At 33.1% G+C, this 24,487-nt stretch overlaps 3 protein-coding genes across 4 annotated transcripts; all 3 read left to right on the plus strand.

Annotated features, from left to right (window-relative positions):
* Positions 1–5,241: 5,241 nt before the first annotated feature.
* On the plus strand, positions 5,242–8,022 carry LOC111290020 (putative glucose-6-phosphate 1-epimerase). The gene is made up of 8 exons (XM_022881423.2): positions 5,242–5,484; positions 5,708–5,782; positions 5,928–5,984; positions 6,070–6,233; positions 6,465–6,599; positions 6,830–6,932; positions 7,330–7,429; positions 7,644–8,022. Exons 1-8 carry the CDS (start codon positions 5,392–5,394, stop codon positions 7,811–7,813), a joined length of 897 nt encoding a protein of 298 aa, XP_022737158.1. The 5' UTR covers positions 5,242–5,391; the 3' UTR covers positions 7,814–8,022.
* A 3,034-nt stretch (positions 8,023–11,056) lies between these two features.
* LOC111290018 (putative inactive receptor kinase At4g23740) lies at positions 11,057–15,131 on the plus strand. Its single transcript, XM_022881421.2, has 3 exons — positions 11,057–11,527; positions 11,998–13,320; positions 14,301–15,131. Exons 2-3 carry the CDS (start codon positions 12,087–12,089, stop codon positions 14,957–14,959), a joined length of 1,893 nt encoding a protein of 630 aa, XP_022737156.1. The 5' UTR covers positions 11,057–11,527; positions 11,998–12,086; the 3' UTR covers positions 14,960–15,131.
* Positions 15,132–16,609: 1,478 nt separating this feature from the next.
* Positions 16,610–23,572, plus strand: LOC111291486 (ubiquitin-conjugating enzyme E2-17 kDa-like). Of its 2 annotated transcripts, none has more exons than XM_022883300.2 (5): positions 16,610–16,750; positions 16,901–16,980; positions 18,347–18,474; positions 22,190–22,294; positions 23,239–23,572. In XM_022883300.2, exons 2-5 carry the CDS (start codon positions 16,911–16,913, stop codon positions 23,380–23,382), a joined length of 447 nt encoding a protein of 148 aa, XP_022739035.1. In that variant the 5' UTR covers positions 16,610–16,750; positions 16,901–16,910; the 3' UTR covers positions 23,383–23,572. The 2 variants fall into 2 exon arrangements, with proteins under 2 accessions (XP_022739035.1, XP_022739036.1); XM_022883301.2 differs by having other exon boundaries at positions 16,672–16,750; positions 16,908–16,980.
* Positions 23,573–24,487: the final 915 nt, after the last annotated feature.

The raw sequence follows: 24,487 nt of genomic DNA on the forward strand, positions 1-24,487 counted from the left end.
CCAATGAAAAAGACTCGGCCAAAAACTAGGAAAAGAAAAAAAAAAATTCCAATCCCAACAAACATCAATAGAGAGCATTAAGTACTCCTATCATTTCATACCTTTTGCCATCCCTATACAATGATTCAAGTGGCAACTTAAAGCAGCCGTAACGGCCATTTCCCACAAAGTGACTCAAGTAAAGTTCTTCCCGTGAAGAGCAAGATACTCAAGGAACCCTCTTTTCTTTTGTTTCTGGAACCCTCAATTCAACCAATTTTTCACCTTTTTTTTTTTTTTTTAAATATGTTGCACACTATATCTATATCAAAATTTTGAAGCATAAATTCCATAGTTCAAGGCCTCGAAATTCAGCCCAATACAAATTATTAAAAAAAAAGAAAAATAAAACATACTTTTTTCCCAACCCCTCGCCAAGCCATTCATACATATGTCAAGCTCTGCAATCTAAAAAAAAAAAAAAGATAAAAAAAAATTATGTGAAGATTAGAGGTAATAAAAGAATCTTAAAGGCAATGCCAAATCCAAAGCCGCATACCTTATTCAATTCCCTTTTTTTTTTTTTTTTTCACAAATAGAAAAATACCAACGTCGTAAATTGGCAAAATTCACTTATAAAAAAATCAAAATGTTCCAAACAAGCTCAATAGCTCAAAATTATTTAAGCAAGTTCAATAAAAAAGAAAGGAAAAAAAAAACTCACGACCGATGAAGAAGATGCATAGACGAAAAGCTGACAAAACCCCTGTCCTTATACAAACCAATATCAAGACAGTATGGAATTTTACTACTTTGGATGTCTTGTTGTTTTGGGTTTCTAAGAATATGCAAACTGCGTCGAGTTTTAACTCTTCTTTCAACGGAGTTTAGGTCGGTTTACTTTATCTCGATCTTTGTCCCCCTTCCAACCAAAACGACGTCATGTTTCATTTAAGTGAGGGCTTGGTATAATTACTTTTGTGCCCCTCGTAGGTTATGAGCTACAATAACCAAGTTTTTTTTTTTTATTATTATTATTCCTTTTATTTTACCCACGTAACCCACCCATGAGTTTTCTATTAATTTATTTTATAAATATTATTTTATGCTGATTACATCTAAGTTGATCTCTACTTTTCGTATAATTACTATTTGTGTTATACTTGAACAAGAAAAAATAAATTTTGGATTTTGGATGGAGTTTTTATTATAAACTAGAATTAGCCCCGCTATGCTCGGGTGATTATTTTTTATCAATTTTTTTAATTGTTTTGAATGTATTTATAATTATTTTAATATAAAATAATAAAAAAACAAAATATTGTATAAGTCTTAAAATTAAATTAAAATATTTATAATATTTTATATATTGTGATAATATTTTTTTATTAATTTTTCATATTATGTTATGAGTATTATATATTTTTTAATCATTTGATTAAATGTATGATTTTTTAATTTATTGTAAGTTATTTTTTTATAAAATTATTTACAACAAAAGAAGGAAAAAAAGTAAGTTAATTTTTTATTTTTTATATTTATAGTTATCATAATATTTTTTAAATTTATTTCATTATAAATAATAAATAGTAAAAACTCATAACTCAAAAAAAAAAAAAAGAAAACATCCAACTACAATCCCACGTCAGACAAACATCCACATTTCTTTTTTCAAATTTAATTAAAAGCTCAACTCATCATGTTCTAATCCAACTTAATTTATTAATAAATTACATAATTTATATTTAATATTTTATTTAATATATTTAAATAGTTATATATATAAATATATTATATTTATAATATAACATAGAGCAAATCAATATCATACAATGGAAAATACTAAAAATTCAACTTTAATAGAATACTAAATCAATTAAGATCAAAACCAACTAATCTAAATATTTCACAAATCAAAATCTCACGCATTAAACTCATCCAAGGGAAAAAAAAAAATACTGAAACGTCTTTTTTTTTTTTTCAGTATTAACCAGTTCCAGTTGGGTTGGAACTTTCATGTTTGTTAGAGGTTTATTTTGTTCTTCTTCTTTGGGCCTCTCCATCTCCAACTTTTGGGCCTATCTGAGCTACTATATCTATTTCTTACTCTTTTGGGCCTGTAATGTCATCTCTCCCCCTGGACCATGGTTTACACTTTACTGGGCTTTGTTTCTTCAAGGTATTTGCGGCCTTTTTAATTATGTAATTCTAATCAAAGAACGAAATTCCAAAACTGTGAATCCTTAATGACTTGATAATTTATTAAATTAATTATTTCATTATTAATAATTATTTTTTATAAAATTAAAATATTAGCTTTTTTTTTTTTATTTCCTTAATAACATTAAAATCTTTACTAAAATAATTTTCTTATTAAATTAAATATTAATAGTTAAATTTTATCGGTCTATTTCTTTGTCAACCTTAAGCTATTTATTAAAATAAAATGATTTAATAAAATTTAAATTCAACTATATCAAAATTTAAAATCTTTATAATTTTCACAAAAATTATGTTCATTTAATAAGAAAAAATTGACATATATATATGGGCAATAGCTAAATGACATTAATTGAGTTAATATTTTATTTAGTTGGTATAGATATTCTTTTTCATGCATGATTTTCTTGCTTGCGCTGAGATTAATTTGTTTTCTTTAAAAATTAAATTTTTTTCTTTAATCACCTAATAAATCAATGTTTGGCTGAGAGAAAAGATGACGTAAGTCTAAGGATATATTATAGACAACATAAAGACCAATTGGAGTTAAAAACAACGATTTAAAAAAATAATAATAACAATTTTACTAAATTTCATGTCTTAAATAAATTAATTAATTAATTAAATGTCTTTTTTTTTTTTAATTTTGGTGTATTATTAAGCTAGGGGTTTGCTTCAATAATTCTTCCTATTCTAATTTGGATTTGAACATGTGTATACTTGTACTTCATATTGAATATTTACAAACTTAAAACAAAATCCGAAAAGATGAGGAAAAACCCAAACAATGACCTTAGTTTATGTCGTTTTCAAGTGTCAGAAGATTTGGTAGACAACTTTCATTTGGACTGTTACGATTGAATTTTAAACTCTACCTAAGTTAAGTTGGACCTTGCTTTTCGCTATACGCAAAAAATGATGCCTGGCTAAACGTGGTCACTATGCAGATTCGTGGGATTTCATGATTTCTATGTACATTGCATTTGGTACAATGTTGTAAAACTTTTTGCTTTTCAAGTTTCTTTTTGGTTTTTGCTAGGAACTGATGGCTGGTTTTGGGGACCAAATCCAATTCAAAAGATCACCTTTTTTTAAGACAAAGTCTAGGAAGTTCACGGCAAAAAAAGTCTCAAAGGTGTTACAATTGTCCCAATTCCTACCCAAATAGGCGCGCGCACTTGCACAAGTTGAACAGGACACACAAGAGGAGATGCCTAATGACTAATGCAGCAAATATCTAAACCTTATCTGTAAGGTCTTTATCATTAATGAAAAAAAAAAGGGGGGGAGAAAAATCAAAAAAATGTCACAGAATACATGTCAATATGGTTTTACATTAATGTTATCCATGCCGAACAACGTTTTGGCAGCTTCCATGGATGACAGGCTTTTCATCGTTGTTAGAGGATAAGTCAAAAGTTAAGAAAAAGATGCGCAGCACTGGTTAGACTCTGTCCAAAATTGAACTCTTTGATGATTTCATTGGCGACCTATTTATGGTTTTCTACCTTTTTTGTGGGGCCCGAGTTTGAGTGCATTCATAGAATTCCGTCAATTCCCTCAAGCCCCCATTTGATGCAGCGTGTACGATGTTTACTATGCTTAATCTTAATGGGAACACATGATTTTCCTCTTTGAAGCAGAAAATTCTTATTACATGGTTTGTTGTTGTTCCTAGGGAGGTTGTCTTCAACATTTCTTTTTTTTCTTTTATATAATCTTTCTTGTAGATGTGATTATGTAAAAACCTTAGTTGTTAGGAAGATCAATGTTCTAGCTGAATATAAATGAATTTGTTGAAAATCTTACGGAAAATAAAGCCTTTTCACTGGTTGATCTTTGTTGACCTTGAGATTTCTGCCGAAAGCTGGCATTAGCAACAAGAGAAAGCAATAGGTGAGAAAGACAAGTAGGCAGATGGTGCACATATAAAACTGAAATTCAATGCAATTCATCATTAGTTTATAGGCTGCTGAGCTTTTTGGCTCCACCTCCTCCTTCAGCCATTGGTTAGATACCCTTTAAGTCTGAACCACCATGGAGTTCGAATTAACAACCCTAATAAATCTAGAGAATCTCTAGCAGGAAAAAAAAAAAAAAAAAGAGAGAAATGAATTGACTATTGACAGCAGAGACAGAATAAAACTTGGAATCTAGTACCCATTCATTTTAAGATTGGGTTTGATTATCTGGATTAAACTTTCAAAACTTTCCTGTACCAGTAATGATCTTTTCTTTGAAAGAAAGTGAGAAACGAAATAAGAAAATCTTTTTTCTATTACATATTTCTTTCTTTTATTTAAATATTTATTTACTTTTCATTGGGTCGTTAATTCAGTTAAATTTCAGGGTCGCATGTTCAGACTTTTAGAGTCTACATCATGTGTGGTAGCTGCCACCGCTCCAAGCCAAAAGTTTCTCATTGTTGCTTGGGCTTATGCAAAATTTTTGACTTTAAAATACCAAGACTAATTAAATATGACGAGACAACCACCTTCCCAAGCATGATCCATATGAGGATTATTTAATGATCTCTTCAACATAACTGACCCTTCAATCTTTAATTCCTTTACTAAAACGAAAAGGTCAGACTCAAATTTGCAGATCTTTCCCCAAAAGAATAGTTGTTCTTGACTTGACCCTCTCTCTCCCTGGTTTCAAAATTTCCTAGCCTCTTTAAACCTGTTTCTGTCATAAACGTTTTTGTTTGAAAAACAGGCTATTCAACATTTATTTTGGTTTCTATTTTGAAACCGTTTTTGGTTGGTTCTTGCAAGTTTAAGACAGCTTGGTCATCTGGGAAGTTGTTTCTAGACTAGGATTTTTCTTTTGTTTCTCTCCTTGAATTTTCTTTAACTGAATTTGGTCTGTTTTGAAAGCGAGTGTTTGGGGCTTTGGAGGGATTTCAAATCTTCTAGCAGCTATTTGTCACTGAGTTTCTCTTGTTGGCAGTTTTAGTGCCGAAGAAAGATTGAGGTTGTTACACTGGTAGTTGGGATTTCAGGTTTGCTTCACAAGAAGATTTGGTTTGTCTGTTTGTCAGAAGAAGTGTCAAGGGCAAGTTCTGATTCTCAACTGCTTCACTGATTGCTATAAGCCTTTTTCTACTGCTCAGCGTTTTTCTTGAGATAACAGAGAGAGATCTGTCTGCTTCTTTGTTTTCCTCTTTTATGTCCTTACTGTGTTTTCACTATGAATCATTCTGGGGCAGCAGTTGAGGTCACAAAGGATAGAAATGGAATTGTTCAGGTTGTGCTTCGGAATCCTCGAGGGGCATCTGCAAAGGTCAGATTCTTTTTGTTTTACTTTTTTCTCTCGTTTTCTAGTCCTTTCGTAGTTTGAGATATCCAGGAATATTGAACAAGTTGAATAGGTTGAAGAGCAGTCTAAAACTAAGCGGATGGTTAATTCTAGTTGTCATTTATCCTTAGTCAAACTGCAAATTTTGGCTAAGTAGAAGCAACTTGGGTTAAATAGTGATATTGTTGCCTGAAATCTATAATTTCAGGTTAGCTTGCACGGAGGACAGGTTCTTTCATGGAGGACAGACCGAGAAGAAGAATTGCTATTTACAAGTAGCAAGGTAACATTAACCTTTGGTGTCTTACGTCATATTTGTATTATGCTCGCATATCATTTTCGTCTTTCCTTTGGTCTCTGGAGCAAAAATTATATATTAACCAGATTCAATGAAAAATTTTGTTTTCTTCCCGCTCCATGTACTCCAGGCAATCTTCAAGCCACCATACGCAGTGCGAGGAGGAATACCTATATGCTTCCCACAGGTATTTAAGATTTGATGCTTTTATGCATCAATTTTCAACCTGTCTATATGCATCGGGTTGATGGGTTCTCTTTAAAATTTTTTAGTTTGGTCAGCGAGGATCACTGGAACAACATGGGTTTGCCAGGAACAGGACTTGGATCATTGATGATAATCCACCACCATTGCACTCAAATGATTCCAGTGGCAAGACCTATACCGACTTACTGCTAAAGCCATCAGAAGATGATTTGAAGATCTGGCCACACAGGTGAGGTCCTAATCTGCCATGGGTCCTTGGGAACGGTTATCGAATTCATCAATGGATTTTCTGATATTTATCTGTCAATCTTTTATAATTAAGCTAAGATTAGGAAGAGTCATCCTCTGCTAAAGCAACTTCTTTACAGTGTTATCATGACTTTATGATAATCTAGCTGGATACTAATAGTATGTTTTTATGTAATTATGTATATTAATGATTGATTTTTAACCTTTTCAGTTTTGAGTTTCGCCTTCGGGTGTCTTTAACAGCTGATGGGAACCTAAGCTTGATATCACGCATCAGGAATATCAATTGCAAGCCTTTTAGTTTCTCAATTGCTTATCACACATATTTCTCCATCTCTGATATCAGGTATAAATAATAGAATGCAGTCGTATAGACCTGGTTATGCCTCTAGGCCCTAGTCTTAGTTACAGAAATCATTAACTCATCAATTAACATTCTACTCTTTTTTTCTATCTTAAAAGACCTTTGACCATTACTCCTCGATAATTTCCTTCTAGCAAAAAGGTAATTCACTCGGTCACGGGAAACAATAAGCTTTAGTCATTAATGATATATTTTCTTGTACTAATTAACAGTGAAGTGAGGATAGAGGGATTGGAGACTCTTGACTATCTTGACAACCTATGCCAAAGGGAACGCTTCACAGAACAAGGAGATGCCTTGACATTCGAATCTGAGGTAAATCATTCACTGTTTGTTTGAAAACTATCAAGTTGTTTAAGAGCTTAGGTGCTGTTTAGTTCTGGGAAACAGAAGGAAACTACAGGGAAAAAAATAAGATAGAAGCCCTCAAAGTGTAAGCATTCGGTCGATAAAATATTATGCTGATTCCAAGATGCTGTAAAACAATTTCTCCATTCATCCGCAGAGAAAATTAAACATGTCAATTTAAGTTCTCCATTTATTTTAAAGGCTGATATTTGCTCATTAATGAGATTGATATCATCTAATTTACTAACAGAGTCTCTACATTGATAGTTTATCCAAGATAAACACTTATTGCAATGCAAAATTTTTAATTATGCACATCGCTGAGTAGATGTTTAAGACTTAATTATGGCTTTTCAATTTGAAGGTGGACAGAATTTATCTTGGCTCTAGAGATATCATTGCAATCTTCGATCATGAAAGAAAACGGACCTTTTTAATACAGAAAGAAGGCCTTCCAGACGTTGGTAAGCTTTTATCCTCTTCAATTCAATCTAAAGCAGTAACATAAGTGATATAAATGGCTTCCACCTGGGAGAATCAGAAACATTTTTTCATATCATAAAACCTTGTGGACAAAGCCAAGCTATTTTGAAGATCACTGCAGCTGCAGCTGCAACTGCAACTCAAATCCAACCCAAAAACCTGGCCCTGATGTATAATTCTTTGGCATTTTTTCAGGGGTTTGGAATCCGTGGGACAAGAAATCAAAAACCATGGTTGATTTTGGGGATGAAGAATACAAACAGATGCTGTGTGTCAATGGGGCAGCAGTTGAAAAACCAATCATTTTGAAGCCAGGTGAGGAATGGACAGGCCGTCTGGAGCTGTCAGTTGTCCCTTCAAGTTAATGAAGTGGTCATCATCTTGAACCCCACATCAAGCCTCATCTTCTAAAAAAATGACAGCAAATAACACAAATAAATCCCCCCACGGCATCTTTCAACCAAGAGGCAAAGTGAATCTGTTAATTTGTATTCAATTATTTATGATACTAAGAAAACAATAAGAGTTTTTATCACTGCGCACCAAGTGACCATGAAAATGTAAATTCCTGCAAGTGGAGATCTGTTTTATTGTTTCTCCATAATAGCAATGACATAGTTGTTTGACTTGTTTCTACTAAACTTCTGTCTTATAGATCACTCTGGAAAAAAAAAAGACACTCAATAACAGTCCCTGTTGCCACAGAAAGTGAGCAAAATAGATTTTGTTTACTCACTTTCTGTATATATTTCCATCTCTCTTATGCATTACCTGGATAAATGGTGCAAAGGATGATGATAGTGTATGAATGGCAGGGGAAGCTAGCAGGTCAGCACTCTTACTCGAATCTTCATGACCTGAAATGTAATACATTCAGGCGCTAAACAGGTACAGGTTTTAACAAGTCAAGGTAATCTTAATAAAAGGATTGGAGGCTAAACAATAAAATCTTCATTGTGCTTTTGAAACGTAATAATAATGAACGACTTATGCCTTTGCAAAGTCTGCTGCAATATTGTTCAGAGTTCACAGGAAGAAAAAAATTTATGGCCAGCTGAGCTACTCTTATATCAGAGCCAGGTTTCGATCCTGGGACCTGTGGGTTATGGGCCCACCACGCTTCCGCTGCGCCACTCTGATTGTTGAGAAAATATTTAGAAATTAAATACTTAAACTATATCAAGAGACATAAAAGCCCACACTTCTATTGGCCCAATATTACGTTGTGGCTCTGTAGGAAATCGACTGACGTCTTCTTTTGTTTGGCCCTTTTTCTGAAGAAACTGAATCATTATTTAATGAAACCACTAAGCAAAAGGAAAAAAAAAAGGTTATAGGAGAAGAAACTTTATGTAAAATAACATTGATTTTCTTTTCAGTACTCTTTTTTAATGAGTACTTCATAAAAAACTAGATTCTCAATCATAAAGTTTATATGAAAAACAACCATATTTAATAGAGATTTGACCATACGTAATTGGTTACTATATTATAGTTAAAAATGTGACATTGATTTAAACTTTGCATAAAATGACTATAATTTGCAAGTTGCAACCACCAATAGGCATTCATTCGGATGAGGCAGATAGGTTCGCATTATTTTGATGCAACAACATAGAGTACCAGGTCAAAATTTTCTTTCTTGTCCATATCAAAAGGCCAAGGGCCCAAGACCAAGGGGCTATCTAAATCTAAATATTCCCATTCTAAAACGGAAAACGCCAACTCCACGAAATCAAATCAGAATTTTCTTGCCTAGGGATTACTAGACAATTGCATATGGCTTCCTTCAACCACCTCCGATCCCAAACATTGTAAGCCTATCGTCTCAATTCACTCCTCCTTTCCTCAAATTGACAAATATTCTTTGCCTTCTCACTCTTGTCCAAACGTATGCACTCGTGCATCAATTGTAAGAATTCCGATGGCAACTTTTTTCTAACTGTCTTTCATGATTGTTTCTCTCAAAAATTTTTGTAAGGATAAGAAACGGATCATATGCCCCCCTCTCGAAGAAATGCTGACCTTTTTTCTTTAATTAGTTCGAGCCCTTGTCGTAAAATAGCTAGTTCTTCTATAGAGTGGGGGGCCTTTTATCTTCCAATTTTGGACAATTGTTTTTGCATTTTTCAACCAAACTTTGCAGCTGACAAAGACCGTTGTTGAATCAGATTGATACATGCACTAGTGCATTAAAGTAGTAGCTAACCAATATGTATATACATATATATATTTATATATAGAATGGTCATAACTCAAGAAAAAGAAATTTTGATTAAAACCAAAATTTTAAAACTTTCTAAAATTCTAACTCCTCTTAAGACATAAGCCCAGAACATATATACTTTTTTTAATAGGGGAGAGGGATGAATATAAATTCATAATAATCCCAACCACCATATCTACTCTAACCCCATCTAAATGAAAAAAAAAAAAAAAAGAAAGAAAATAAGAAGAATAAACTTGACCAACTCTTATCATTAAAACCTAAGATTCTAGGCTAAGAACAATTATAAAGATGATCAAAAGTGGTTGAAGGATCAAATCGTAAACAATTATTATTCATTAATATAAAAAAAGTGCATGCAGCATGTTCATTCAGGTTATAATATTCACTCTCTTTCGCATATTAGTTTTTTATACATAATTCACAAAAGTTGAATTAGTGGATTTTGATGGACGAAAGTGAGATAACTGTACAAAGATGAAGGAATGGCATAACGACAAATAGGAGAGGGTCTTTTGTTTTGGTTTAGTGGTAAGAAAGAAGTTTTAAAATTTTAAAATCTTAAAGATTAAATTTTATTGTATAAATTTATTTGTATAATTATATTTTAAATTGTTAGTCGATTATTTAATAATTATAATTTTTATAATAAAATAATTGATTATTGAATTGATTATATGCATTTAATATATTTGATTATAATTTAAAAAATGCTGAACAACCTTTTTTATATAAATAAATGGATTACAAATGAGCATTTTAATTATAAATTATAAATTCTTTTATCACTTATTAGAAAAATATATATAATCATTAAAAGCTCGGTGAAAAGAAAATATCAATAATTCTAATTTTTTTAGATTGAAATTTTTTATATCAAAACAAAATAAAAAAGCTTATTGTATATTTCTTAATTTCAGAAAAAAACAACTTTTTACCAAATATTGGGAGTAGTATTTTAGTCAAAATCAAATACCAATTTATAATATTCAACTCCTAAACTTTTTAATTTTTATTTATTTACCAAAGAAAATAATTTATGAAGCGCTTCTGAAAATGTAGCGTCAATGGACGAAAGAAAGGGTCCAAAGGCGTTGTCCAAACTCATCAGATCGAACGGCCATTAAAAAATTTCACAATCCCAAATAAACGGCCAAGACTCCAGAAAGACGTTGGGCCCCACACCTCATTTATAGTTATCGTAAATTGACGACAGAACAGACGGGCACAACACTGCGACAGTGATCCCCTTCTCTGTTCACCTTCAAAATTTAATGATTGACCCACCTATCAGCATCTTAAATGGCCACGTCACTAATCCCACCAAATCCACTTTAGAACAGGTTACCCTATAAAACTCCCTACTCCTCTCTTTCTTTCCACTACTCCCTCAATTTAATGTCACCAAAAATATATAGCCGTTGCTAATTATCAGGTAAAAAAAAAAAAACAAAAAACGCAGCAAAAGCTTCATATTATATTTACTTTTTATATCTTTTTTTTTTTTTTTCTCTCTTAGCTTCAAATCATTGGATTTGGTTCCATCTCTGAGCATTTTAAGTTTTTAACTCTTGAGTTCAGCAAATTTTTTAAAAAAGAAAATTGATCATTTCTTGCTTTTTTGAGCTATGTCTTAATGATTACTAGTCTATTTTCACATGCTTTGGATGCTACTTTAGCCAGAAAGGAATAATCATAATAATTTGCATTTTCACATCTTTGGCCTTTGCTTTCTCATTCTCTTCCTCTCTGGAGGTTGGTGAGTGAAAAAGGCAGTTTTTAAGTATTCAAGTAAGCAAAGAAGTGATCTTGGAAGCAGAAGAATTTGAGCAGTGCAGATCTAGAAAACGAGGTAAGTGTAAAAGTTGTAATTTTTTTCACTAGTTTGATATAGGTAGTTTGATATTGGGTTTGGTTTGGATTTGGTTTTGAATTCACAATTTGGATTCAAGTTTTCAACTTTTTGGTTGAAAAGCTAAATGAACAAAGAACAAAAAGAAAAGAAAGAGCCAGGGTTTTTTTAATTGAAGCGTAACTCGAAGGAGTAACAGAGTTTTGTACTATATTTGCTTAAAGAATTGAAATGGGGTTTTCGCCATATGTTTTTTTTGACTAAAGACACCTCATTAAAGCCTGCAAGCTCATTTTTTTAATGTGAAAATCCCCAGAGCCCGCCACTACTTTTTTCGACAATTATCTTGGAATCTGACCTTTTTTGTTCTCCCTCCCTAGTCCTTTGTTGCTTTTCATTCTTTTTCTCCAACTTATTTTAAATTATTTTGAGTTGTTTACTTTTGTTTTTTGTTCTCTATTGCTTTTTAGCTTAAAACCATTGATGTAAGGAGGGAACCAAGTAGCAGAAACAGCTCGTTTTTTTGCTTCAGGGGTTGGGTGGGACTTGAGAAAGAGAGATGGAAGCTTTGTACATTTTCTCTTGGGTTTGCTTCTTGGGTTTGGTTTCGTTTCAAGGAAATGCAGACCTAGTTGAAGATAAGCAGGCATTACTTGATTTTGTTAACAACCTGCGCCACTCCCGTTCTCTAAATTGGAATGAGACTTCTCTGGTCTGTAACAACTGGATAGGAGTGACTTGTAATGCTGATGGCTCTCGGATAATAGCGATTAGATTGCCTGGAATCGGATTACATGGGCCTATTCCTGCCAATACTATTAGCCGCCTCTCAGCTTTGCAGATTTTGAGTCTTAGATCCAACGGTATCAGTGGTCATTTCCCTTCTGATTTCTCTAATTTGAGAAACTTGTCGTTTCTTTATCTTCAATACAACAACTTCTCTGGTCCATTGCCGATGGATTTCTCTGTTTGGAAGAATCTAACTATTGTTAATTTGTCCAACAATCGATTCAGTGGGAGTATTCCTTGTTCGCTGTCCAATTTGTCTCACCTTGAGGCGTTGAATCTTGCAAACAATTCACTTTCTGGTGAAATTCCTGATCTGAATTTGCCTAGCTTACAACAGATAAACTTGTCCAACAATAATCTCACTGGTGATGTTCCAAAGTCGCTTTTAAGGTTCCCGAGGTCAGTATTTGGAGGTAACAACATTTCTTTTGAAAGCATTCCTCCTCAAACATCCCCGTATGTTGCACCCTCTGGTGAACCATATCCAACATCCAAGAAGTCGGGGAAGCTTGGAGAAACTGCATTATTAGGAATTATAATTGCTGGATGTATTCTGGCAATTGTGGCATTTGCATTTTTTATAATTGTTTGCTGCTCAAGAAAAAAGAGTGAGGATGTGTATTCACGGAAGTTGAAAAAGGGAGAGATGTCACCAGAGAAAGTGGTCTCGAGGAGTCAGGATGCAAATAACAGATTGTTCTTTTTCGAGGGTTGTAATTATACATTTGATTTGGAGGATTTGTTGAGGGCTTCCGCTGAAGTATTGGGGAAGGGAACTTTTGGTATTTCTTATAAGGCAGTGCTAGAGGATTCAACTACAGTGGTGGTGAAGAGGTTAAAGGAGGTTACTGTTGGGAAGCGGGATTTTGAGCAACAGATGGAGGTTGTTGGAAGCATTAAACATGCGAATGTGGTTGAGCTGAAGGCATATTATTACTCAAAAGATGAAAGGCTGATGGTTTATGATTATTACAGTCAGGGAAGCGTTTCTTCCATGTTACATGGTACGTTGCTTTGTCTGATCCCTTTTTTATATATGATAATAATTAATTGCATTTTTATCTCTGAAGTGGTGGAAAACAAACTTTTGTTGTTTGCAATTACTTTTTGAAAGATAACGCTATTGTATATGACCAATTCATTCCCCTGGGTTTTTCTCCTACCTGTAATATTTAGTGATCTCTCTGTTCTTGGCCGACTGAGAATAATTAATAACTAAGAAAGGCACCTAACATGATATTATGCTTTTGTATAATTAGATATCCGAATTTGATACAAGATGCTTTATTTTTCTGAAAAAGTTTCTATCTCTTACCACTTCAATTATAGGAAAAATGTGCACTGTTGATATTTTAGTGGTTTAGGAACGAGGGTGATGGTGGAAAAGATGATTCATACATAATAACTAATAATTCATGTAAACATTTTGATTGAAACTGAAAAAAGGAAAAGGGAAAGATAAATACAAGATAATATTGTCATAGATGTGGCTATTTTTTCAACATATCAGCTTGTGTTTCATTGATGAGATCAGATATCTTTCAGTTTAGAAATGTCCTTGGTGAGATAGGTGTCTTTTAGAAATGCCTCTCATCTTTAACAATGCTGTACAAAATGGGATGAAGGTGAAATCTTGGTGCTCCACTGTATCTGATAGTATATGCCACCCGTGTAAACTTGATTTGGTGTGAAGATTGTTATGCAAAAAAGATTTAAGACAGCGTCCTCAAAGAAGTTTCTGAATCATTAATTTTGAATTTAGGTGGCGAGAGTGAACATATAATTAAGAAATTGGAATTTGGCATTAGGATTTAGATATTAATTCCTAGTTAGTGAAGACAATTTATATCTCATCCTTGGTTTGTTTTTCATGGAACACTCTATGTTCAATCTTTTAATTCAAATGTCTCCGACTTTGGTCTTCATCAATGTATAAAAGATCAAATAGCTTCTAGATTTTTTCATAAGGCAAGTGTGTTTGCAGGTAAGAGAGGAGAAGACAGAATCCCTCTAGATTGGGATGCCAGAATGAAAATAGCAATTGGGGCAGCCAGAGGCATTGCTCGCATCCATATGGAGAATGGTGGGAAGTTTGTCCATGGCAACATCAAGTCCTCAAACATTTTTGTGAACTCCCAACAGTATGGTTGTGTGTCAGATCTCGGTCTGTCAACTATAATGTGCTCACTAGCCCCTCCCATCTCCCGTGCTGCTGGTTATCGTGCCCCTGAAGTTACTGACACCAGAAAAGCTATGCAGCCTTCTGATGTCTATAGCTTTGGAGTGGTCTTACTAGAGCTCCTTACTGGAAAGTCCCCTATCCATGCTACTGGTGGTGACGAGATTGTCCACTTGGTCAGGTGGGTTCATTCAGTAGTTCGAGAGGAGTGGACAGCTGAAGTATTCGACATAGAACTGATGAGATATCCAAACATAGAGGAAGAGTTGGTGGAGATGTTACAAATAGCAATGACATGTGTTGTGAGGATGCCGGATCAGAGACCTAAAATGCCAGAACTGGTTAAAATGATAGAAAACGTCCGGCAGATTGATTCTGATAATCGGCCATCTTCAGGAAACAGATCTGATGGTTCAACACCACCAGCAACAGTGATTGGGAGAGAATCCCAAGTCCCACAATGAGTCACCATATACCTCTATTATTGGAGTCTTTTTTTCAATTCTTTTTACCTAGTCTAGTGGTGTATTTTTTTAAAAAAAAAATCGTTTTGCCTTTTTCAATGAACAAATTCTGTTGAGACTTGTATCAACCTGATCCTGGAAAGGTAGAGTTGCAAGGTTATGCGTTGGTGAATCTCACTGCTACTGATGCTTTGAACGTGGTAAGATACCATCCCTATCATTCTCTCTTTTATGAATATTTTTCATTCCTTTGATACTAAATGAAAAGAGCAGCATCCTATATCAAAATTCAAAGGTCATTTCACAGATGTCCGTGGCATCGGTTTCTTAAAGTTGGTTAGCATGTCAGATGTCACTTGAATGACTCTAATATCATTTGTTAGAACGTTGGAGTAATTGACTCGTATAACATATGTATCGTTGTTCTTAGCTTTTACGTTGTTACATCTTACAGATGCCACTACGAAATGGAAATATGAAAATGGGTTATTGAAAATTAGACAAGAAATGAAATGAGTTTCACTGTTTCATAAGTAGCAGCTTCTTGATAGGTCCTGGAGTCGTCCGGTGACATTTATGTTCCTGCCTTTAGACCTCAACTACAATTTGCAACAACATTCCTTCAACAGAATTTGAACAAACAATGACCTCCAAAGTCCAAAGGCATTCGAGATATCAATGGGTCCCTGGCCCGAGTAACAATTTTCCCATGAAGTGCCGCTCTTAAACCAGTGCAGAATACTCGCAGGGAGTCAACCCAAGGCCCATGCCTTGTTTTCTTGTTCTCAGGCACGGCTTTCCTAATCCAACTTCATAGCAATTAACGAAAAAGTAAGTTCGATGTCATCGGTAATTTAATTATTAATATATTTTTTTACAGTGATTTTACCATTCATGATTTAGAATTATTTTATTTAATTAATAATAATTAATTTTTAAAAATTAAATTTTGTTATGTTTGATATTATTAAATTATAAAATATTATTTTATTTTAAAAAATCTAATAATAGTTATAAAAGTTAATAATTTTAGTATTAATTACATATAATAAATTATAAGAGTTAATTTTTTATGAATTATTTGTAAAATTTTTTAATTTCATAAATAAAATTAAGAGATTAATGTATGTTTTATTCTTTAATTAATTTTTAATTATATTTCGTATTTCTTAATAAAAGATATGTGTTATTTTATTACTTGTGTTTATGAGATTTAAAAATTTTATCATTTATAAGTAAAATAATAAAAAATTATGAAAAAATTATCAACGTGATGTGTGAAAAAAAAGGACAAGGATAGAGGAAGGGTGATGTTTTATTTTGAAATAAAGTTTTAAAATATCTTAATTAGGAAATTAAGATTAAAAAAAATCCCTGTCGTTAAAAAAAAAAAAAAACTAAAAAATGAAACGTTAGGCGTTTAAACCAACTTTGAAGGACAAAGTTCCGATAATCTCAATTACCACTCCAAGTAATAACTGTAAGTAACTGAACTATCATCAACAAAGAAGGAAGACAAATATGTTTGGGTCAACACGGTAAAAACGCGTCTAAGAAGAAAAAAAAATACAGAAGAGTAAAAACATTCTATTACAAAAATTTCGTATATTTTTGTGGGGTCCACGAAGATAGACAATGAGAACGTAAAACAGTCGAATTTTGCCTTTTTTTTAATTATTATTCAAAACTCTATTTTCCCGGACCCCGCTTTTTAAAGCCTCTCTTTATTTTTCTTCTGCTATTTTCAGCAACTAACAAACAAATTTTGCCCAGGACAGGAGGATCGCTCAGGTACTTTCCTCTCCAATTTCTCCAATTCCTCTTTACTTTTTCTTCGTTTTCTTTTTAATCAAAAAATTTTCAAGTAATTTTCGTTGAAGCTAAAGGCGATCTAGCTTGGATTTTGATTTTCCTTTTTTTAAAAAAAATTGTTTGTTTTAGAGTTTAGGTGATGGCTTCAAAGCGGATCTTGAAGGAGCTCAAGGATCTCCAGAAAGATCCTCCTACTTCTTGCAGCGCAGGTTCAATTTCTTCTCTCTTTTTTCTCTTGTTTCGTGCCTCGATTTGTTTAGTTCTTTTCTTTTTTGTCTTCATCCTTTTATATCTTTATTTTTTTTTACTTTTGTTTCCATGAAGCTTTTCTCAATTTTTTTTAAATTTCGCTTTTTTTTATATATATGCTTTTTGTTTTTTAAATCATGACATGAAATTATTATTATTGCTGCATATTTGAATTTTGAGCTGTATATGATGGATCTATACTTATTATTAGGGATATGATTTTGACTGTGATGATTGCATTGATTCAAACTTCAATATCTTGCCTCTTTTATTTTCAAGTTTTAGCAAGGATTCAAATAGCTGTTGAGTAGCGGTGTAGCGGCTGATATTTTGCAGTAACACACCGATCCGCCACCCCTATTAACGAAAAAAGGGAGGAGAATTTGAATCATGACTGTTGTGGTAGGTGGCGGCCGCGAAAAACAGCAAATCGGTGAATTGAGGCAATATGAGTCTGCTGCTACTCCATTTTTGGTTCAAATATTCTATGTAAAAAGCCAAAAAAAAAATCAATCGGGTTAAAATCTTCAAATAGAAAATAACCCTAGGCTGGCAGAGACTTCAGTCCATAAATTCATCCCCACAATACATCAAGCACAAGCAATTCAGCACTCAAATTACTTTTTTTGTTGAAAATTTTGAAAGCTTCTTGTGATTTTTGTTGAATGAAATTGGACTTTGCTGGTGAAAGTTGCTTGTCCGTGAAATTGAAACTCTTGAGAGACGAGTGACGAGGGGCAAATAGAGGGACTGTGGGTGGGAATTGGAATTTTGGGTGTGTGGGAATGTTGAAATCGGGATTTGGGTTTGTGGGAATTGGAGTGAGAGGTAGCTTGGGGGAAAGGTGAGAGGGAAATTGAGAATGGGTTGGGGATCGCAATGATCGTGATGATCTCCGTTATGTTCGTAATCTTGATAAACGCAACGCAACCGAAAACGTGGTCATGATAGCAATTTAAATCCTTGGTTTTAGGTTTACATCATTGGATTTTGTTTGACTCAAGATTGTTAGTTTTTTTTCCCACATCCTATTGATTGCTATTCATATTCATGTTTGGTAAGTCAGTATGTGGTCATACGAAAAAGTTATTTTATTGGTGAAGTTGTAAGGAAACGATTAGCATGTATTGCATATAGGAACTCATCATTTTTGTTAAATGTGCTAAAATTGTTTAGGAGTGCAATGTCTTATATTTTCATAAGGCAAATAAAAGAAGGATGACTATTTCATTTAATTTTTACTTAGGAAAAGATTTTGATAAGGTTACCTGCAGATTGGTTATTCCATCTAACTGTTGTTTTACTTCTTTTTATTATTGAAATAAGGCCCTGTTGCTGAAGACATGTTTCATTGGCAAGCAACTATTATGGGTCCTCCTGATAGTCCATATGCCGGTGGAGTGTTTCTGGTCACCATTCATTTCCCTCCGGACTATCCATTTAAACCTCCCAAGGTAAGTACTTAATTGTATTCCTTAACCATCTAGTTTTCATTCTTTCCTGCCTTCACTGTATAGTGTCTTTTTACCTTTCTTGACTACATATTTAACTGTAGTTGACAATCTTTTGCTTTTAAAAACATGCCACTATGACTCATGCCTTGAAGAAAATTGCATAGCACTCTTTATGTTGCAACTTCATTATCTCAACAGGCTAATTTTTTTATAACCATCTATACAAGTGTTTTAGACATGAGTGTTATCTCCTTAGAAATCCAATACAGCTATTTTTTTAATGTGGTGAATGTCCATAGATCAGGCATAAGACCAAATTATTTTAGTCGGTACTCAAGACTAAGGGCATTAATGTCAAGCAAGTGGCCTAACTTTTATGGAATTAAGCTTGCAGTAGCTTACTTCAATATTCTTTGTTGTAGTAACTTTTTCTTATCAGTGGATAAATGATATGTTTTACAATTTCATAAAAATTCTGATACAGGAGATCCATGGTACTGTGACAACTGCAGAACATACTAATTTATGTCAATGCAAACCATAATATAGAATTAAGAACCAACTCTAAGACTAAGACTAAGATGGAATAGAATAGCCAAAAGAGAGAGAGTTTAGAAACTCATAGTTTATATTTCAAAAGAGAAGTTTTTTACAAGAGAGTTTATGAGATTTGGATCTTATGCTTTCTTTATGAAGGAATTAAAACTTATATGATATGGAAAAATTAAAGAATAGGACCAAACATGACGAGGGGGTTTCTGATAAAGATATAAAGTAAAGCACCTTTGAAAATAAACAAACAAACTAACTTTAATAAAGTAACTTTAATAAAAAGGATGGAATATTCTTTATCAAAGTTGATTTAATAAAGCTGATATAAAGTTGACATAGAATTAATGAGCTTGAAGTGGAGATCTGGATCTTATGCCTTTCTTATGAAGGAATTACAAGTTATGTAAATATGGAAAAATAAAGGTATAGGACCAAACATGACTAGAGGCTCTATGATAAAGACGTAAAGTAAAACACTTTTGAAAATAAACAAATAAACTAACTTTAATAAAGTAACTTTAATAAAGAGAAGGGAATCTTCTTTATCAAAGTTGTTTTAATAAAGCTGATATAAAGCTGACATAAAATTGACAAGCTTGAAGCGATGTTAGGGCCTGATGTTGGAGCTAATATAGAGGCTGATGTCATCATCTGTCACTTGTCTTGAGAAACAAACTTACACACTGGACAAGACTGCACATAATTATACATATCTTAGGCTAGAATAGGGAATATTTTTATTCTCCAAATTGTTCATGGAATTGTTTTGATAGATACTGATAAACTCATTCAAACAATTTATCTTCAATTTAGATCTCTGTCATATGGTTTCAACCATTGATCATGAATCTTATCTTCTAATATTTCTTTGATCTTTATGACATCTCTTGGATCTTGCCAATAAGGATTTGTGGGAAGTTGCATTAATTCTACAAAATTTAGGAGATCAAAATTAATGAGTCTTTGTGATAGGTCATTGAATCAATTATCCCAAGGGGGTGTTGGGATCCATTTGTTAATGTGATAATATAAGTCTTCAATGTATTCTGGAACGTTCCACCACCAGGAAAGGTGTTAATTCTCCAGGGATCTAGGGAATGTGATCTTTGTTGATCTTGCAAAGTCTTTGGAGAAGAAATGGTACTCAGCAGGATATACGTACAATCCTTTATATAAGGAATACGGGTTGCAATCATAAATGGATGAGTATGTATGAAAATTAATTATACCATAATTGTTCACTTGACAGGGTCTGCGAAACATGAAAATGATATAGCAATATGGGGGAATGTTTCCAATTTGTTCAATCCATTGTTCTAGTGGTTTAAACCATCGAAGGAAAATCTTGAACCATTTAGCAAGGTTTGTTTCACCACGAAGAGGATTGTCATTTACCATGAAAATGATATAGTAATTTGCATTAAGTTTGTCAACTTTATGTCAGTTTTATTAAAGCTACTTTAATAAAGAAGATTCTTTTCTTTTATTAAAGTTACTTTATTAAAGTTTGTTTGTTTGTTTGTTTATTTTCTAAGGTACTTTTTTTTATGTCTTTGTCACGAACTTCTAGTAATGTTTGGTTTTATTCTTTTACTCTTTCATATCTATATAAGTTGTAACTCCTTCATAAGAAATGATATAGTTATATGGGGAATGTTTACGATTTGTTCAATCCATTGTTCTAGTGGTTTGAACCATTGAAGGAAAATCTTGAACCATTTAGCAAGGTTTGTTTCACCACGAAAAGGATTTTCCTTTACCATGAAAATTACATAGTAATTCGCGTCAAGTCTGTCAACTTTATGTTAGCTTTATTAAAGCTACTTTGATAAAGAAGATTTCTTTCTCTCTATTAAAGTTAGTTAGTTTGTTTATTTTCAAAGGTGCTTTACATTACGTACCCTAATAATATTTGATTTTACTCTTTTACTTTTTCATATCTTCATAAGTTGTAACTCCTTCATAAGGAATGTATAAGATTCAGATTTCAAAACTTCTCTTGTAAAAAATTTTTCTTAAATATAAATTATGAGTTTCTAAACTCTTATCTCTTTTGAATATTCTCTTCCATCCTAGTCTTAGTCTTAGTTTTAGAGTTAGTCTTTAGTTCTATATCATGGTTTGCAGTAACATAAGTTAGTATGCTCTACAATTGGAACAGTACCGTAGATCCTCTGCTTCAAAAATCTTATGAAATTATAAAATAAATCATTGATCCACTGATAAAGAAAATTTATTGTACCAAGGCATACTAAAGTAAGCTACATTAGTTGAATGCATAGTTCCATAAAAGTTAGGGCACTTGCTCGAGGTTCATGCCAGGATAGCACTTAGTCTTGAGCATCGGCAGAATATCTTGGTCTTATGCTTGATCTATGGATTGCTTATGTTTGGTGTCTCTTTGAGGAAGGCAATCTACCTTTTCCCAATTTACATTTCAATGTTTGGAGGGATATGTATTAACATAAATGCTTAAAGCCTTCATGTTATTTGGCTAATTCCTTGCTGTAAATACTAGTGACCAAGGTGTCTCTACAGGTCCAGTGGATTGTGCAAACATTGCTTGGGATGGAAATGAGTAAATGCTAATTCTACTTAATTGCCGTTTAGCTTTTATTAGCATATTCTGTTGCACAATTTTTTTTATGTCCATAGGGAATGTATGCATGCAAAGTGTCCAATGGTCTAGTTTATTCATGAAAGGCTATTGTTATTTTTACTTTTGTAAACAGTATCAGATAAGCCTTATCATCTGTTGCATATGGATATTTAGTTATGGCTCCTCACTCTTTCTATATACTTATTGGTTAAAAAAAATAGTGCATGGATTCTATGGTAGTATATTTATAATTTTATGCGATAATGATGATGCTTATTCATAGACGATAGAATAGCATCAAATTTATTTTCAAATAGAAATTTGCTGTAACCAATGGAGAATGGCTTGTTGATCCTGAGCTAGATTTTGTTAATTCTTGTAATTGCAAGGTAAATAATATGGCAAAGTTATTTCATACTTTTCCTTTCTGCCATAATGGCCTTATAACATACTTGTTTAGCAGTTGATCGATGACCAGCAATGTTATCTTGTAGTTTTGTTCAGCTAACCTTTTTTTCTTCTACAATTATTCTTTTTTTACTTTTTTTTTTCCCTTCCATTTAGGTTTCATTCAGGACAAAAGTTTTTCACCCTAATATTAATAGCAACGGTAGCATTTGCCTTGATATTTTGAAGGAGCAGTGGAGCCCCGCCCTCACCATATCCAAGGTTATTGTTCTACACTCCTAACTGCCTTGAAGTGTATGCATCTTTTAATTTGAATATTAGTTACCCTGTTATGTCATCTATCAACCATTCTTATAAAGCCATTAGAAAAATGCACTGGTTTAAAATGAAAGATTACAGCAAGCTTTTAAAATTTTGTTGGCCAAGATGTATACGCTCCTTATTGCCATGAAGTATATCTATCTTTTACCCTGTTATGTTATCTGTCAACCATTATTCATAAAGCCATTAAAAGAAATGCACCCTTTTAAAATCAAAGGTTACAGCAAGCCTTAAAAATCTAGCATTTCATGTACTGGCAAAGTTCTTTGCACCTTGGATCATTGCTACTGTGTGTCTGTCACCCTAGTTTGGAAAATTCTTTTTCTCATGTAACTTTTGTTTGCCTTGGTTTACTAGTATTTAAGTGTGGGGATGTGTAGGGGTGTTCAAATTTCAGTTTTAATTGAATTGACTAACCAAATCGATTTAATTTGGTTAATTCGATAGGTCACCAAAATAATTCACTCAATTATCGAAAATGATTTTAGAAAATTTTTTATTTCCAATTAATTTAATTCGAAAATAGAATGAACTGAAATGTAATAAAATTCAAATATATGACTAAAAAAATGAAATAAATCATTCTATTTTAGAAATTATTAAAGAGTTTTTAACTTAATAATTTGATATTTGAATATTTTATTAGATGATTTTATTTAATTTATTTCAAATATAAAAAATGAAAAGTTTAAAATATAATTTAATTTAAATATATTTATTATTTGATTAATCGAAAAATTAATTCAGCCAATTAATTTTCGAAACTAATATATTTGATTCAATTAACAAAAATGAAATAACATATTTGAGTAATTTGCTTTTGATAATTCAGTTCAAATTAAATGAAAACCGTTAAAGTATGTGTTTCTTTATTTTGATTCTAGGTGTTGCTCTCAATCTGCTCACTCTTGACGGATCCAAATCCCGATGATCCATTGGTGCCAGAGATTGCCCACATGTACAAGACCGACAGGAGCAAGTATGAGACGACTGCTCGGAGCTGGACTCAGAAATATGCTATGGGTTAATGTGCTGCTGCGTATGTAGTAGGAGGGCTTTATCCCCTGTGGCTTTGGTCTTTAAATTAATATGTATGAATCAGTACGTGTGATCTGTCTCTTTTTGTTTAGCGGACCAAGCCCTCAAAACACATTTACCGTGTTAATTGTTTGTATGGAAATTATCCTTCATACTTAAAAAGCCCCCTCTCTTCCAAAAGCCCCTTGTTTTCAATCTTTCCATCCTTTCATTTTTCATATTCTGTAGAAGGTAAATCGGGTTCTGCTGCTATAACTATGGCTTCAACCCACGGCTTTAATTACTGATGTTGAAAGCAAGCAGCTCCAACTGTAACCGGTTTCCTTTTCTAGCTTTTCTGGCCATGTCAAGTGCCTGCCCGAGGTGCCAAATGCCAGTAGAAGCGGCTGACATTGTGTCTGTGCAATGTGCAGATTGCAGAAGTTAATTCTGCTAAATGGTGGGCTTTCACTCGGTTGGTCATGTTAGATTGTAGCCCAGCCTAAAGGCAAGGGCAAAGATGTTGGCCCTGCACATTGCAAGGTTAGCCAGTATGTTTTCATAGGCATGCTCACCAGCCCGTTGTCAGTTGTCTCTTTCTTTTATGACGATCATGAAAGTATGAGCAAGCATAGCGCACTCATTTATAAAACTTCTGGTGTTCGAAGCACAATTGGAGAAAGACAATCTGAGATTGATTCCAATCATTCCTTAAATTTCTAGGTTCTAAATTTCTACTACTACACTCTTTACCAGCTGGGCAAAAATGAATAACGCAAAAGCAGGAAGGGTAATATAGCCCACCAACACAAAAAATAGGACCCATCAGATTTTTTCTTCATGTTTAGTCCTTAACAAGGAGTGAAAAAAAAAAAACAGATTTTGCACGAGTCTCAAGGGAGTAAATTTCTTCTGGTTTCAACCATAATTATGGCAATCCTCCTTTATAGCCTTTTTTTATGTTGTTCTACCCTACCATCCGAATAAATTTATTCGTGGTATGTATGTAATAAATGTTCCTCCATAAGGCTCTGAATTGTTCAAAAACGGGCACCAAAAGATTAAAAGAAACAATAAAAGTACTTCTACTGATCTTTGCTCTGTCATAATGGGAAT

Source organism: Durio zibethinus, chromosome 11 (genome assembly GCF_047325235.1).
Source record: "Durio zibethinus cultivar Kanyao isolate XHJ-2024 chromosome 11, ASM4732523v1, whole genome shotgun sequence".
In the NCBI taxonomy this organism is placed as follows: Eukaryota; Viridiplantae; Streptophyta; class Magnoliopsida; order Malvales; family Malvaceae; genus Durio; species Durio zibethinus.